This window comes from Melospiza melodia, chromosome 1 (assembly GCF_035770615.1).
Source record: "Melospiza melodia melodia isolate bMelMel2 chromosome 1, bMelMel2.pri, whole genome shotgun sequence".
Lineage (NCBI taxonomy): Eukaryota > Metazoa > Chordata > Aves > Passeriformes > Passerellidae > Melospiza > Melospiza melodia.
The window spans coordinates 26,214,477-26,230,213 of NC_086194.1; the positions used below are offsets into that span (position 1 = coordinate 26,214,477).

The 15,737-nt window shown below is 46.1% G+C and overlaps 1 protein-coding gene across 3 annotated transcripts; it reads left to right on the forward strand.

The window, feature by feature from the left end:
• The first annotated feature begins 1,102 nt into the window (after window positions 1–1,102).
• TAC1 (tachykinin precursor 1) lies at window positions 1,103–7,461 on the forward strand. 3 transcript variants are annotated; one of them, XM_063151864.1, is made up of 6 exons: window positions 1,103–1,193; window positions 1,895–2,032; window positions 2,191–2,287; window positions 2,894–2,917; window positions 4,571–4,624; window positions 6,834–7,461. In XM_063151864.1, the coding sequence occupies exons 2-6, from the start codon at window positions 1,910–1,912 to the stop codon at window positions 6,881–6,883; spliced, it is 348 nt and encodes a 115-aa protein (XP_063007934.1). In that variant the 5' UTR covers window positions 1,103–1,193; window positions 1,895–1,909; the 3' UTR covers window positions 6,884–7,461. The 3 variants fall into 3 exon arrangements, with proteins under 3 accessions (XP_063007934.1, XP_063007952.1, XP_063007944.1); XM_063151874.1 differs by lacking the exon at window positions 1,103–1,193 and adding an exon at window positions 1,194–1,281; XM_063151882.1 differs by lacking the exon at window positions 4,571–4,624.
• The last annotated feature ends 8,276 nt before the right edge of the window (window positions 7,462–15,737 follow it).

Consider the following 15,737-nt stretch of genomic DNA (forward strand, 5'->3'; position numbering starts at 1 on the left):
AACAATTTTTCTTCAAGAGACTTCAAAGTTCACACGACAAAGGGAACACTGCAAAGGCAAAGCATGAAAATCTGATGGTTTGGGTTTCCACAGTTGATAAACATTGTGGTTTCTGCCAGCTTGTTGATAGAATGAGGAGCATTCTCCCATGCTCACCCGTGCTCGAGCTCTCAGCAGAGGTGCCCAGTGCAGGTGCTTGGGCTGCATGAAGTCCCTTCTCCAAATCGCTCTTTCTCAACCACACCCTCAAGCAGGCCATATTGACAAGAGCGACCTTTGGCTCATTGGGCCACAATCTTTCTTATTTAACTGCAATCTTATAGACAAATCTGTCACAGGGGAAGGACGCCGGCAGGGACGTGCTGCTGCAGACTATGGCTCAGTGCTTTCTCTCTCCAGTACAGGGTTCGCCTTTTCCTGCAGCCAGCCCAGCGGTGCCGGCTTGTTGCCCGGCCATGGCAGCCCCCGAGCAGGCACACACCCCCCAGGCCTGGGGTTCCCCAAGCCGGCACCCACCCTGTCAGGCCCTCCTCAGCTTCGTGCATGCCTCATTTTTAGCCCCGGTGGGCTGGGGCTACCTGAGCAGCGGCACGGGGAGACAGAGCCGGGGGCAGGAAGCGGCCCGGGCACGGAGGCTGCCCTTCTGCCCGGCTGCCGGGGCCCGCTGCCCGCTGCTCTCCCTGCCGGCGGTGCCTCTCGCGGCGGAGAGCATCTCTCCGTGCCCTGGCGGAGCGGGGCAAAGAGGCAGAGGCGATGAGCGGCGTCTGCACCCTTACGCCTGCATCCCGCATCCCGCATCCACACCCCCATCCCGCGTCCGCCGCCGGGACGGTGCGGGGCGGCCCCGAGGGCGCGGAGCGGCGGGGAGGGAGTGGCGGGGCAGCGACGGGAGCCGCTCCTCTGGCCCCGGGCAGCGACGGGAGCCGCTCCGCCAGCCCTGGGCAGCGATGGGAAGGAGCCGCCCGCTCCGCTGGACCCGGGCTGAGCCGAGAGGCGCCGCCGGAGCGGGGGGCGGGGGCTGCTCGCCGGGGCGGGGGCTGTCACGGGGCTGGGACGATAAAACCGGGGGTAATTGCGTTTAGGCAAATGAGGCCGTCCCGGCCCTCCCCGTCTCCCGGCATATAAAGCGGGGAGCGCGCCCGCGGCCGGCCAACGCGCTCGGAGCGCGGCGCTCGCCCTGCCCGCTGCAGACGGTGCGTGCGCCGCGGGAGCCCGGCCGGCCGTGGCCGTGTGCGCTTGTCCTGTGCTTGTGAGGCGGCGTGTGTGTATTGCTTTGCCCCGGTCTGTACGTGGGTGCCTCTCTGGGGGGTGTCTGTTCGTGTTTGTGTGTCCGCACGTGCGTGCTTGGACGTGCCAGCATGTTTTTGTGCCTGTCCTTATGTGTCTGGGTGTGCAAAGGGATGAGTGCGCACCTCTGGACACATGTGTCTGTGTGTGTGTGGACAGCTCCGTTCCTCCGTGGGGGTGAGCATTTAAGGTGTGTAGCTCTTTCTATGAGTTCGTGAGTGATGCATGTGTACCTGGATGTGTGCATGAGGGGGATGCATCTGTCTGCGTGTGAGTGTTTGGGAAGGTGCGAATCCTAGATGTGCATAGACGTGTGAGGGTGTGTTTAAATCTTCCTCTGTACGTGCGTGTGTGAAGGGGCTCCGCTGGCTGCGTGTGTCTGTCCGTGTGCTGGGGAGCACAGCGAGCTGCGTGCCGCTGTAATTGGCGCGGGTGAGTGTCTCTCCAGAGGGCTCCGCAGCAGTCGGGGCGGGCGTGCCGGTGTCACTGGGCAGCGTGGGGCTGTCCGTGCGAGGGAGCGTGTCCGCAGCGTGCCCGGGGGCTGCGTGTCCGGGCTGCGCGCTGTGCCCGCCCGCGGCTGTCACGGCTCCATCCTCTGCCCCCGCAGGACGTCCCGGCGGCGATGAGGCTCCCGCTGGCTTTCGCCGTGCTCCTCCTGGCCTCGTCACAGGCGCTGGGCGAGGAGATGGGAGCCACCGACGACCTCAGCTACTGGTCCGACTGGTCCGACAGCGACCAGGGGAAGGTGAGCGCCGGCGGCCCCGCGGGGTCGAGGGTTTTCGGAGGGTTTCGGAGCCGGGGTCTCCCTGCAGGGAAGGTTTCGGAGCCGGGATCTCTGTGCCGGCTCTGCCCGGCCGGGACCCAAGGGGGTTCCGCACTGAGCGCCGCCGCTGTCGCCCGCAGGAGGAGCTGCCGCTGCCCCTGGAGCACTTCCTGCAGAGGATGGCCCGCAGACCCCGGCCCCAGCAGTTCTTCGGCCTCATGGGCAAGCGGGATGCCGGTGAGCGCGGCGGGGGCTGCTCGCACCTCTCCGCACTGCTCTTCTCCCAGTGCCTGCCCAAATCTTACGCGGTTATCGCTCGGGATTGTGTTACATCTGTTTCCTAGGCTGCCGTGAGGGTACTTTGGGTTTAGGCTTTTTTGCTTTGTTGTTTCTTTCAAGTTTTATATGAGATAAACTTACTGACTGGAAAAGAGAGGGCTTTAAAGTCTTGGGTGTGTACCTGTTACAACACATAAATCCCAGTAAAGGATAGCATGATAATTCATAGGTCAGCATATATGCCACTGAAACACCAAAGTGTGGAAACTGGTTGAGTATACAATCATTGTCATGTTTTCTACGTGTTTACTCAACCAATAATTGATCTAAGAAATTGGAGCTAAACTAATCTAAATCGTGTGGGTTAAGCTGAAACAAGCTTTTAGCCTCTTCAAAGAGAAATGCAGTTGTAAACCATCACTCTCATTCCCTTAAGTGCAATATGCGTAGGTTAGTTTTTGTATCTGATTTTTTGAAGCACTGCAATAGCATGATATGTATATGCCAGTCCTTTTTTAACAACTTTTTTTGTCTTTTTTCTCTTTCCTTTCCTCTTCCAATCAGGATATGGCCAGATCTCTCACAAAAGTAAGTTCAAAAATTACAAATACTTTAAGTAATCGTGAGAAGACATTCAAATAGGGAATAGTGTATTTGACAGGGTTATTTAGAAGGTGTCTGGTTTCAGCCAGGGACTGGCAGCACCACTGGTGGAGAAATGATCTATTAAAGAATTGAAACCTCCTCTTCAGTGCCTCTGTGAGCCTGTATCTCATCTGAGCTGCTGCGAGCTTTGAGATTTCAATCCATATTAATGTGCGGATGTTGCAGCTCTCTCTTATTTCCCATGGGGGGATTTTGTAAGCCTTTCTCATTGGCAAGGCAGGCTTACTGCCAGACTCTGAGAGGAGCAATTAAGATGGCAAAATCTGGAAGATTAGAATAATGAATTCCCAAGTCCCCAAGAATGCTTTCATGGGAGCACCCAGTCCTCACGTGCGAGATGCTGCATCTGTGCCCTCAGCATTGTCTGGGAATCAGACTCCTGCCCACAGCAGGGGCTGACTGATGATGTGCTGCCATATGAAGTGCCATATTTTGCCCCACTCGTAAGTGTGCCTTGCTCTGCTTCTGTGTAACACCAAGCAGGAGATGCTGTCAGCACTGGGGTGTTACCTTGTTCTGCTCAGTGGTAATTTTATTTTCTGAAATTATCTCATGATGTTTAAACTGAAATTGGAAGATTTTTATTGAGTAAACATTATCTTATATTCTGTGAAACCTCCTCTGTCCACAGAGGCCAGCAACTGTCACAGTGTTCTGTTATTTACAAGATGCTTTCTCTGGGTTATGTATTGGAAGACCAAATAAAGAGTCTGATACAAAGCTCATGCTAAATTACCATCTGACTAAAGTAAAAAAATTATAGTTTTCTGAAACTGCTTCAGCTTGAATTAATACATGTGAGATCTGGGTATCTTGTTTTGTGTATGAATTCACCAAGCAAAATTCTTTCCAAAGAGAAGCTTCTAGGTTTGACTCAAAAGCCGCCTTAGATAAAGCAGAACAGTTCATTTTCATTCCTTGTCTGACACTATAGCTACTACTATAACCTATATACTGTAGGCCTAATCTTGGAGTAATTTATCCTCTACACTTCCAATGTCTTGAGAATTGCTAAAGGGACAGGAAGGTAATACCTGAACTTATAAATATTCCAAAGATAGAGCCGGACTGTCTAGCTCAGATGTGTCCAGACATAGAGTCCCATTGGCCTCCTCTCCAGTAAGGGCTCCACCTGACCCGTGAGGGAGGATTTTCTTCCACATTACAGAAATAAAACAACAACAAGTAGAAGAGATGTACCACACAGACACAGGCTATACCAAGACACTGCCTTCTTGTGCATTTGCTCGGATCAGTAGGAATTGTAACGGGAGAGAAATAAGATTTGTACTGTTAGTGGCCATTGGTTTTCCATTATACTTAAAAAAAACCCCAAAACCAAAGGTCTATCTAACCTAATGAGAAGATGTCCACTCACTGGCCTGTGCCTTGGTCTATCCTGTTCAGTCTGATTAGTCAGACTGCTGTTCATTCTCTGTTGTCTGAGAGTGATGTGAACAACTGGTCTGTGATATAAACAGTTTCAGACCTGTCTTCTTTCCTTGCAAGAACCTGTTATTTTAAAAGCCTGCCTAGTTAAAATGTATTAAAATACCCCTAAATATATTTTTTCAGGGCATAAAACAGACTCCTTTGTTGGACTTATGGGCAAAAGATCTTTAAATTCTGGTATGTATTTGATTAAATCTGATACTTGGTGATATACAGCCTCTTCATTCCGTTGCCTCTTTGTTCTCTCCCAGCGGATGGAAGAAGCAGTTTTCATGTAGTGTAGATCCAGAGTTCTCTGTGAAAAAAATCAGGATTTTCTTTGTTACCTGAGATATTTCAGAGTTCACCTCAATGCTTGAAATGACCAGGCTGGTCTGAGCTGCTGGCAAGCTCAGGTAGAATTCCCCAGAGTACTTTCATTACTGTCCTGTCCTGGCATGTTCTGCCAGTGCTTTTAAAACAAAACCTCCTAAATTTTAATGACATATCAAGAAAAATGTGGAGGCTGAAAATGCAAGGGTCACTTAACTTGTGGTCTAAATCCAGATTCCATCAGGTAAAAGGATATCTTCTCTGGAGACCCTTATTCCCAATACTTGGAATAGAAGGTGAGAGAACAGAACTTTGCCATTAACACCACCTCATTCTGCAGATCAGGCTGTTAAACATTCACAGACTCTTTCAGCTTTTGACCTCACCTAAAGCATTTTAAACTCTGAATGGGTACTGTGAATTTGTTTTCCCATGGCATCTATGTGGGGCAGAATTCTCCTCTCCCCTCCTGTACGGAACCTGGAGTCTCCCCATAGCTCTACCTTCCTTCCCTGTACTCTAGGGCTGTACTGTGGAAATCCCTCACTGTGAATCATAAAGTATCAGTTGATTCTCCAGGAAAAGAATTTAAAAAATAAAAAAACTAATATGTATTTCATGTCTCTGAAATAGTTCTCACTGTTTTGTTAAATGGATGATAAAAGTTAAATTACTAGCTGACACCTTTACATTATGTGGATATGTGCTGGGATCTATATTCTGCAATTATGATTGTCAGTAACTTTTATTTTCAATTAAACCCCCTTCAAGACTAGTAATATTGCTCTCTGCATTATTTTGCAAATTGCTATGTATCATGAATAATTTTGTACAATTTTCTGCTGTGGCAATAGCTATTAAATGCATAATACCTGTAAATATATCTGCTATCACAAAAGTAAATAGCCTGTAAGTAATAAATTTGGTTTGGTTTCCACTGGGATTACATTTACATTAATATGAGAATGTAAAATACAGAAAATGTTTTAAAAAATGCAAAGATGTTATTGCCCTAATTTCAAAATTGCTGGTATAGTCAGGGTACTGTTATGTGGTATTTCTGACAAAAGGGAATAATGATGTATTACTCTGTTGGGCTATGTAATACCTGTCTGACAGATAAAACTAGAACTCACAGCTTTTCTGCCTCTGCAGGGAGGCTTGAGGGGGAAAGGATAAGAACTTTTTTCTGCTCCACCAGAGGAGAAGATGGGTCCTGAGGCCTGTGTAATCAAAGCAAGATCAGGAATAGTGAGTGGTAGGACTACCCTCACTTCTCCCTTTTGGGAGATATTTAACTGGGCAGGACCTTTACCCCATGCTGTGGTTCTCTTCTGCAGGAGGCCCCTGAGCTCCCTGGTAGTGGGCAGGAGTCTGTGCTGTCCCTCTGGGTGTGAGCACATCCCTGATTTACAGGGGCCAGAGCAGGCTGAGGGGGTGCTGATGGCTCTGTCTCTGGTTTGGGGACAGCCTTGTTCAAGAAGGGCTCCGGATTTCACTCTCATTTTAAATGTGCAAGAAGGAGAGATCTACCACTACTAAACATAAAATATGTTGCTTAAGACTATTTTAGCCTGAAGCTTGTCAGCATGGTAGTCTGAGTTCGTCTGAGGAGCTTGGCTCCTGCCACAGTGCACAGTAAAATCATCCCTGTGTGCAGGGCTTGTGCTCAGGGAGTTTCCAAGGGCTGGCAAGGAGCTGACTGCACGGGAATGAAGGTGGATATGTCTGTGCAGAAACCCTCTGCCACAAATTGACCTGAATGCTTAGATCCCATCCGTAGGATGAATCACTGGGAGATAAAGGGGCTCTGAGTTAATGGTGCTTCAAGCAGCTCAGCAGATGAGAGCTGGAAAACACTGCTCAGACCTTCAGCCTGCTGGAGGACAGTGTAGTCTGAGAGGTAACACCAGGCCAAAGCAGCTCAGGGATGGGCCAGGAGCCCTGGTCTCTGCTCCAAACATGCCTCTGGTGCCTGCTGGTGCCAGCTGGCTGCAGGTCTCTGACACTTTGTGTGCTTGCTGGTGCTCATGCAAGGCTGTACCTTGTGCTTCAATCTGCTTTGTCTTTGCAGGGTCCTCTGAAGGGAGCATAGCACAGAGCTACGAACGGAGGCGTAAATGAGACGTTCCCGTGCATTATTTATTGAACTTCATTTGTTCTAATGGCCAATGCAGTGTAATATAAACTAACCACTGTATGAAATAATTATTTATTTAATAACTGAAGGGGTTTGATTTTTTTCGAGTTGTACATTCAATAAAAGTATTATTTTTCATATTGTGGCAGTGACACGTGTTGTGTAGGTGTGCTGTGGTTCTGAAAGGAGCAGCAACCCTGATGATGTCTCACAACAAAGCACATGTTTGATATGACCTGTAGAGTTATGTTTACTAAACAAGCAAGTATTCTTTTGTTCATTGAGAGCGAGTCTATCAGCTTCACTGCTAGTGCAGAACAGAACTGATGTTCAGTCTAGTGCCTCAATTTGTTTCCATGGTTTATTATGTACTGTAATTTCTGTATCAAAAATATATTTGTATCATTGCAGCATGTTTTATGTTCTGTGATTATGCATCAATATATTTTAAAAGGGGGGATGGGTAATGTTTGAATGGGAATCCAAAGTCTTCATTTCATAGTCTGGAATTTTATGATAGTAACATTTTAAATAAAAACTACTCTGGGGCTTTTGCAACATACTTCCTTTGGTGATAGTGATGGAGTTATTTCCCACGTTGATCTGGAATGAGAAATAGCAACAGTGGTCTGAGACTGGAAAAAAATATCAAATTATTTTCTTTTTGCAGGGAGGCTGTGAACCTCCTCATATGTGTTTGATGAAGGTTTGAGGGATTTGCTGCTGGAGATAGGAGTTCCTGGGATTGCTCCAGGTCACACAAGGTGCCACCCCTTCTAAACCTGATGGAAATCAGGAAGCATGTTTACTGAATGGAAAGAGCAGGATGTATCCCCCCCAGCTCCAATAATCTGTTGTGGAATTAATCCAATATTGTAGGGTTATTATTTGAAAGCCAAGCTCTTAATAAGTTCTATCCCTCAGATTCACAATAAAATCCCCTGTGGGTGTGAATCCATGCAATATAAAAGAAAAAAAATGTGACTGTAATTATCTTTTTAATTAAAATATCTGATTGCTTTATATCCAGGATAGGCCTGAAATGTTCCATCCATCTCAGCAGATGCCAAGGCATCTGGAGTTCTATCTCCTTTCCCCCTGCTACGAGCTGTACTTCTCTGATGCCATGATGCAAACTTTCACTGCAGATGAATCACCAACAAAAACAGCCAGTGTATACAAACTCAATTTAAAACTGAGTAATATGAAAGGATTCCCTGCTTGTTGTTTTCCACTTTGGAAATGAACTCGTGCACCTCCATTTTCAAGGTTACCTGAGGATCATCACAACTACCCCCATTAGGAGCAGGTGGGTGCTGAGCCTCACTCCTTCTGGGTTAGGAGCAGCACCTAAGCCTGCTCATGCTTGAAACAGATCCCACTTTCAGCTAGCCAGAAGCCAGATCTAGCAAGGTGGGGGCTACACGGTGGGAAAACTGAGGTGCCAGGTGGCAGGGACCACACTGATGTGAGACACAGTGGTTGTACTGGCACTCTGCCAGCTCTTTGTCTTTCCAGGGCTAATTTTCAGGCTGATAAACTTCTGTATGAACTCCCTCACTGAGCTCAGTGAGGAGGAGAAGCTGACTGCTGGGCTAGCAGCACAGCAAAAGGACTGTGGAAATCATGTTGAATAATGCTCGGTGAAGGGTAGAAAGAAAGTAAAACTTTAAAATGTTGTTACCCTTGCCTGGAGGACCCCAGTGCTCACAAGAGTTCACAGTCTGTGTGTGCTGAATTTTGAGACACAGAGAGGAAAGAAAAAGCCCCACCATTCACTCCCTGCAGCTTGCACATCTCAAAACCTCCCTGCAGGAGTAACCACTGCAAAGCCCGCAAATATACATGGGCTTTAAGTGTTTGAAAGACAGCACAGGGACTAAATAACAGCATCCAGTAAACAGATTGGACTGAATTTTCTAGAAAAAACATAGAATGGGTTGGGTTGGAAGGCACCTTTAGAGATCATATAGTCCAACCCTCTGCCATGGACAGGGACACCTTTCACAGTTTGTTCAGAGTTGCAACCTAATTGACACCGAACACTTCCAGGAGTGGGGCATCCACAATTTCCCTGGGCAACGTCTTGCAGAGTCTCACCACCCTCATTGTAAAGAATTCCTTCCTTAAAACCAATCTAAAGACTACCCTCTTTCAATTTAAATATCTGACCATCTTCATGCCCATCCTCTGCAGTTGCTCTGACAGGTCCATGTTCTTCCTGTGCTGGGGAGCCCAGAGCTGGATGCAGCACTCCAGGTGGAGTCTCACCAGAGCAGAGCAGGACAGGATCACCTCCCTCTCCCTGCAGCCTGCCCTGCTTTGGATGAGCAGCTCAATATTCAGATTGCAGCCCAGGATGGGGTTGTCTCTCTGCGCTGCAAGCTGGGTCATGTTGAGTTGCTCACCCACAAAGAGCCCCAAGTCCTTTTCCTAGGGCTGCTCTCAGTCCATTCCCTGCCCAGCCTGCATTTGTTCTTGGGATTGCCCTGACCCAGGTGTGGGAGCTTCCACTTGGCCTTGCTGAACCTCATGAAATTCACACAGGTTCACTCCTCACACTTGTCAAAGTCCTTCTGGGTGGCACCCATTCCCTCAAGCATGTCAGGGGCATTACCACAATTTACTCTGGAAGGAAAGGCTGATCCTGTGTCAAAATAATCTTCTTTTGCATGTCATTCTGTTGGGTGGTTTCAATCTGGCATTTTAAACTACTCATTTTAATTTCTGATGGCAAAATAATGTCAGATTTATGCTAATCTGGGTTTTGGACAAGTTTCGATCTAGCATTGTTTGTATAGGCATATATTCCAAGCTAGAAATAAAGCAAACACACCAAATGGCATAGCCTGAAATGTTTCAACTGACTGTACCAGCAACACATTAAAAACCCCTCCTCACATTTCGGTGCTGGCAGGGGTGGCTCAGCCAGGCCATGCCACAGTGGGGCTGCGGGGCTGTGCCTGTGCAGCAGCTCCTGGGCAGAGGTGGAGGTGCATGAACTGCACACATTGCAGGCATCCAGGCCAGCTGTTCCAGCTGTCTGCTCCTGCCACAGACTCACTCCCAACATCGCCCCACAGGCATCCTGGGATCCTGGAGACACAAAGAGGAATTCTGTTTTTACCTGCCTTTAGTCTTAAGCAATATAGTCTGTAGACTACTGAGTACTTCAAAGAGAGTTTTAAATCATTTCCATTGTCTTTACTCTTTCTTTTAGGGCTCCACCAGCTTTTAAACACTTTTATGTGTGGGACAGCATTGCCTGCAGCCCCAGGCCGTTCCTGCCTTGGACCGCTGGGCAGTGCCCAGTCTCCAGCTCCACTGCAGGCTGTGGAGAGGCTTTCACCAAATCCCTCCCTGTCTCCTTCAGCCAGCCACACCTGGGACACAGACTGGGCTCTTTTTGGTGGCAGCAGTCTGACATCCATCATGTTGCATAAGCCAATCAATAACACTGCAGCAAGGGCATCTGTCAGCAAAATGCAAGCAAGCTTTAAATAAAGCAATGAAGTCTTTCTAGGAAATCAGCTCGGAGAGTAAACCCAATGCTGACAATTGTTCCCACTGGTAATGCTGCAGGCAGTTTGACATCACAGCCCACCTCCAACATGCTTAGCACCCTTTTTACTTATTTTTTCCCCTAGAAATACATCAATCATCTGCATTGTGACATGTGACTGCTCTTCTGTAGGCACTGTCTCCCCTACACACAGGCACTCCCCTTCACCCAGACAGTGATGTTGAAGACAGGTTCTCAGAAGCCTGTCTTGCCAAGAGTGACACAGAGGGCCAGCAGCTCCATCCATCAGCTCCATCTCTGTGTTGTTGCATGGAGACTGGCTGTCCATGGGGAGATGCAGCCTAATTTAACCTGGCAAGCCAAAGCCAGAGCCATTGCTCACAAACTCTGCCCATGAAATGGGGAGCTGGAAGGGGGGTCTGGCCCCCCATACCTCATTTCACCTGGGGAGCTCAGGCTCTGCAGCTCTTGGCTAATTCTGATGCCACAAGCAAATCTGTGCTCTGTTCATGCCAGGAGACTGGTATTTTTCAGCATGGTCCTAAACAAAAGAAAAGGAAGGATCTGGAAATGTCTGGACATGGGGATCTTGCAGGAACCCAACCCCTAGCCATCATCAGCTAGAGCAGAAAAACATCAAGAGGTTTTTTTTTGAAAATTATTAAATTGAGTCTTTAAAATGTTGTTTGTTCAGAGTTCATCAGCAACAGCTCCTTCAGAGCTACCAACAGCCAACATTTAAATGCAAACTGTCCCTTAAACTATGTCTCCTAAATGATGGCTGACTGCTTTATCATAGGAGATACTGAGCAAGTCCCAAACGTTGGTAATGACCAAATGCTCTTCTGATGAGCCCAAGCAGTTCCCTTAGCCATAATGTTACACACTGCATGGACAAACATCTCATTGTGACAGGACAAGAGCACACAGGGCTCCTTCCCCAGCAAACAGCCACCTGCACTGCCAGACACAGCCTCATATCCTCGTGTTAGCTGCAAAAGAGCTCACCTCCCTTTACAGAAGATAATTGTTACTTAAAGAGTAGCAATTTTTAAATTTTTTGTCTTGGTGTTAGCAAGAGAACAAATGTCCTTGAACCTACATCTTTCACGGAAGAGAAAAAGACACTGTGCATTATTCTTTCAATATTTTGATAGAGATTGAAACAATTGTCAGCTGGAGAGGCTGTGTGAAAATCATTATGATATTTATTTAAAATTATCACTGCTCCATTCCTGGTAGATATCTGATTTCTGTCAGAATAAGCCATCTCAGAAACTCCTTTTTAAAAAGAGGTATATAAAATGTGTGCAAAAATCACCTCTTTTTTTCTACATCCATCTCCAAATTAAACAACGTTCCCACTTACAGCACATGGAAGAAATGAAATGTGAACAGACTGTTAGACAACAAAACACTTTATCTCTCATGGTGCTTCATGCTCTCCCAGAAGCCTGGAGGGAGGAAGCCCAGCAAGGTGGGAGGGCTTGGCCAGAAGTAACAGCAGTGGCTGAGCTAGAAATGCAATGCACATCATGTACCTAACCAGCCACTTCAGTGCAAAGAAACTTCACAAATTATAAAGAATAATGTTAAATGCTAAGAAAATATCTGGGAGGTGGGGGGAGTGGAGTACCTTTTCTTTTTTTTCTTTTCTATATAAACCATTTCCTACATTTCTCTTTCAGCTGTAAAAGAATTAAAGGATACACCTGCACCAATATATCATAGAAGCATTTAGATTGAAAAAGACCCTTAAGATCATGGAGTCAAACAAATGTAATGGAGACATCACCTGAAGGCAAGAGAGAGTGGAACTATGTGAAGCAGGTAAAGAACTGCATCAATCCATGCCTTATATTCTCAGTCACAACTGGAGTGCCTCAGTGCCAATACATGTTAATACACCTTCAACATTTTATTTTCATGAAATAGTTAGCATTAAAAACATCTAGCTGAGTAACAGAACATATTTAGTCACAGATACTCAATTTTGGCACATAGAAATGCTTTAATTTTCACTGTTATAACACTCAGACAACAACGGCCACATTGTGTTTCTGTGCACCAAAGCAATAAAATTTGAGCAACATGCTCTGGAAGCAAACCTGGCCTGGAGAAGATACACACTAATTACTGAAAGAATGCATATGTACAGTGTAGTTATTCTAAGACTGCATTTTAAAAATCATATTATTCAGTGAATTTTGTAACAGTGAATTTTCACAACACCCAGAAGACATCTCAGCTGTTTTGTGAGACTTGATCACTTGCAGCTTGGATTCCCACAGTGCTAACTCAGCCCAGGCAAACCCTGCATGGTGTGGGCATGCACCACAAACCTTACCTCTTGTACACAGGCACAAGACAGCACTTAGAGCAGTTCCTTGAAATATAGCATAATGAATTCTGATGTCTGCAGATGGAAACCTGTTTATCCACAGCACATCTTCCCCACACTTCCTTACCAGCCCAATTCCAGCTTGAGGAAACAATCAAACCTTCCTGTCCTGCCCTCCCAGGCTGCCAAAGGAGTTTCAATTAGTGTCAATTGGGATAATAGCTCTATTTGCATTTTTAAGCTATTATTAGCAAGTTGTCAGTCAGCCAGTAATTTGTATCACTTTGATATAATGAGTATTTAAATATTTAAAAGGAGAATGTTCCTTTCTACCACCCCCTTCCTTTTTGTGCTAAAATAATAATGGTTTTAATCAAAAGTAATTTGTATTAATATACATTTTGCCCCAGGTGTTAAAGACAGTCTTCAAGAGCAGCGGTGAGAGATGTTAAGTAATACATTTTATTAATATAGACAATTACTTCTATCCTTCATAGTAGCAAAAATGGAGGCAGCTTTTGCAACCAGAACAACCTGATTCTCCTCTTGGCCTCTTTGAGATGATTATGGTTTAGGAATTGAGGTCAGTTCAATTTATTTTAAGTACTTAATGTTATCATTTTCTAAAGGACTATTTTGGACTCAGTTACTCTATCTTCTCCTTGATGAAAATTCATCAATTAAGCAACCTGTACCACACACACATGCACACACGCAAAAAAAAAAAAAAAAAAAAAGGCAGAAGACCTCTCCTCTCTCAGAACCTGTCTGGAGCAGGCAAAAGGCTGTGTGTGTTTCCATGTTGCCATTACACCATCTGTGATCACTGGGGGATGTTTTTCCTGACAGGCCTCAAGTCTAGATGCTCAGGTGTATGGAATTCATCATCACAGAGTTCACAAAACTGGATTGACCATTTACATAAACAGGAAATCTTTCCAAATCTATATGATGTACTTCATTTTATAATGCATTTGTATTTTTAAAATAATAGTTTTGAGGAAAAAAAAGTACCTAAACCTTTCTGATGTGGCCCTGTAAAACTTCCCAGTAGCCTTGAGAGGTGGGTTCATGGAGTCCAGCCATGCCAAGGGCACGGCTTCACACCTGGGTGGGAGCAAGCCCAAGCACAAAGAGAGGCTGGCTGGAGGATGGATTGAGAGCAGAACTGAGGGGAAGGACTTGGGGTGCTGGTGGACAAGCGGGAGCCAGCAGTGTGTGCTCAGAGCCCAGAAAGTTGATGGTTTCCTGGGCTGCACCAAACAAGGTGCAGCCAGCAGATCAGTGGAGGGGATTCTGTCCCTCTGCTCCACTCTGGTGAAACCCCTGGACTGCTGCACCCCCTCAGCCTGGGAAGGACATGGACCAGTTGGAGCAAGACTGGAGGATGCCATGAGGGTGATCAGAGGGTGGGTGTACCTCTCCATGAAGACAGTATTGGGGCTGTTCAGCCTGGAAAGAAGAGCTTATAGCACCTTCCAGTACCCCAAGGGATCCTACAAGAGAGAGATGTTTTAGTGACAGAACAAGGGGAATGGCTTTAAACTGAAAGACAGTAGATTTAGATTACTATAAGGAAGGAATTATTTACTGCAAGGAATTCTGTACCAGTTTACATTGGAACAGGTTTTCCAGAGAAGTTGTGGATGTCCTATCCTTGGAAGTGTTCAAGGACAGGTTGGATGGGATCAGAGCAATCTGATCTACTGAAAAGTATCCCTGGCAATGGCAGGAGGTTGGAACTACACGATCTCTAAGGTTCCTTCAAATCTAAATTTTTCTATGATTCCATCTTAATGTTCTCTTTGTATGACTACCTGAAATCCTTATGATCCTTATATTAATCATGGAGGAAAAAGGAGAAATGAAAACTCCTAACAACTTCAGAGGTAAAATTAACATTGCTCATTCCATAGTCTGGTATTGTCTTCTAACTTCCCTAGAACTGACATTTTGTACCTATTCCTACTCACATTACTGATTTTTAATATAACTAGTTTTGAATTACCTCTAAATGGAATATTGAATGCCTTCAGCACTAATACAATTCAACTCTTAGCTGCCACCTTACCTGCAGCACCAGCACGAGAAGCTCTGCACAACATCTTTTGAGCAAGATCAATTTGAAAGCATTTTATTTTATGCGTGGCTTTATCCTTATTCTAATCAAGTACTTATTAAATTCCAGGAGGCTCACGCACAAATCCCGGTGCCAATCGTTTGTAAGGGAGATATTGAAAGCAGAGAGAGCAGAAGGAGCGCATCTTCCCCGGGGACGAGCAGCTCGTCCGCACGGACGCGCTGACTGGCGGCTGCCATCTGCCGGCTAGGAAAAGAAAACTTTGTAAAAAATTTGGAAATCGTCCCGGAAGCAACTTGCCGATCGGAATTCAAGTTTTGACAGACTCTTTGTGTCACGCTGGGGAACGTGGCTGCCTCTTGGCTTCCCGGGACACAGACAAGGGGCGCAGCCAGCCCCCACTCGCTCGCATGGCAGAAACACAAAGGCGGGCGGGCTCCAGGGCAGCCAACATCCTCTGTTGCTGCTCATAGGGTGATGGAAAGATTCAAACCTGAGCATTGTGCTGGAAAAAACTGGTTGCCCAGCTCGTTTTCTCCTATTGAAAAAGTTTCCAGCAACAAAAAGTGGCACTACAGAGAGGGGAGAAATACCACAAGCAGGTCTTGGAAAGCAGCTGTTAATGTACCACCTCTCCTAGCTACTACCCCTACCAACTTGCAGAGAAGCACAGCAGCAAAGACCACCTCTCTGCCTCATTCTTCTTTGTCCCTTTGCTGGGAACAAGCTTTTTAAATAAAAAAATTAAATTACTCCTTTAAATGAAAAGAAATTAAATCATTAAATTAAAATAAAAATACAATTATAATTGTGTGCATTACCTGCATCCAGACAGGCTTACATAAAACTAAGACTTTCCTAACTGCAGCTTTTCTATCAACCACAATATCTATG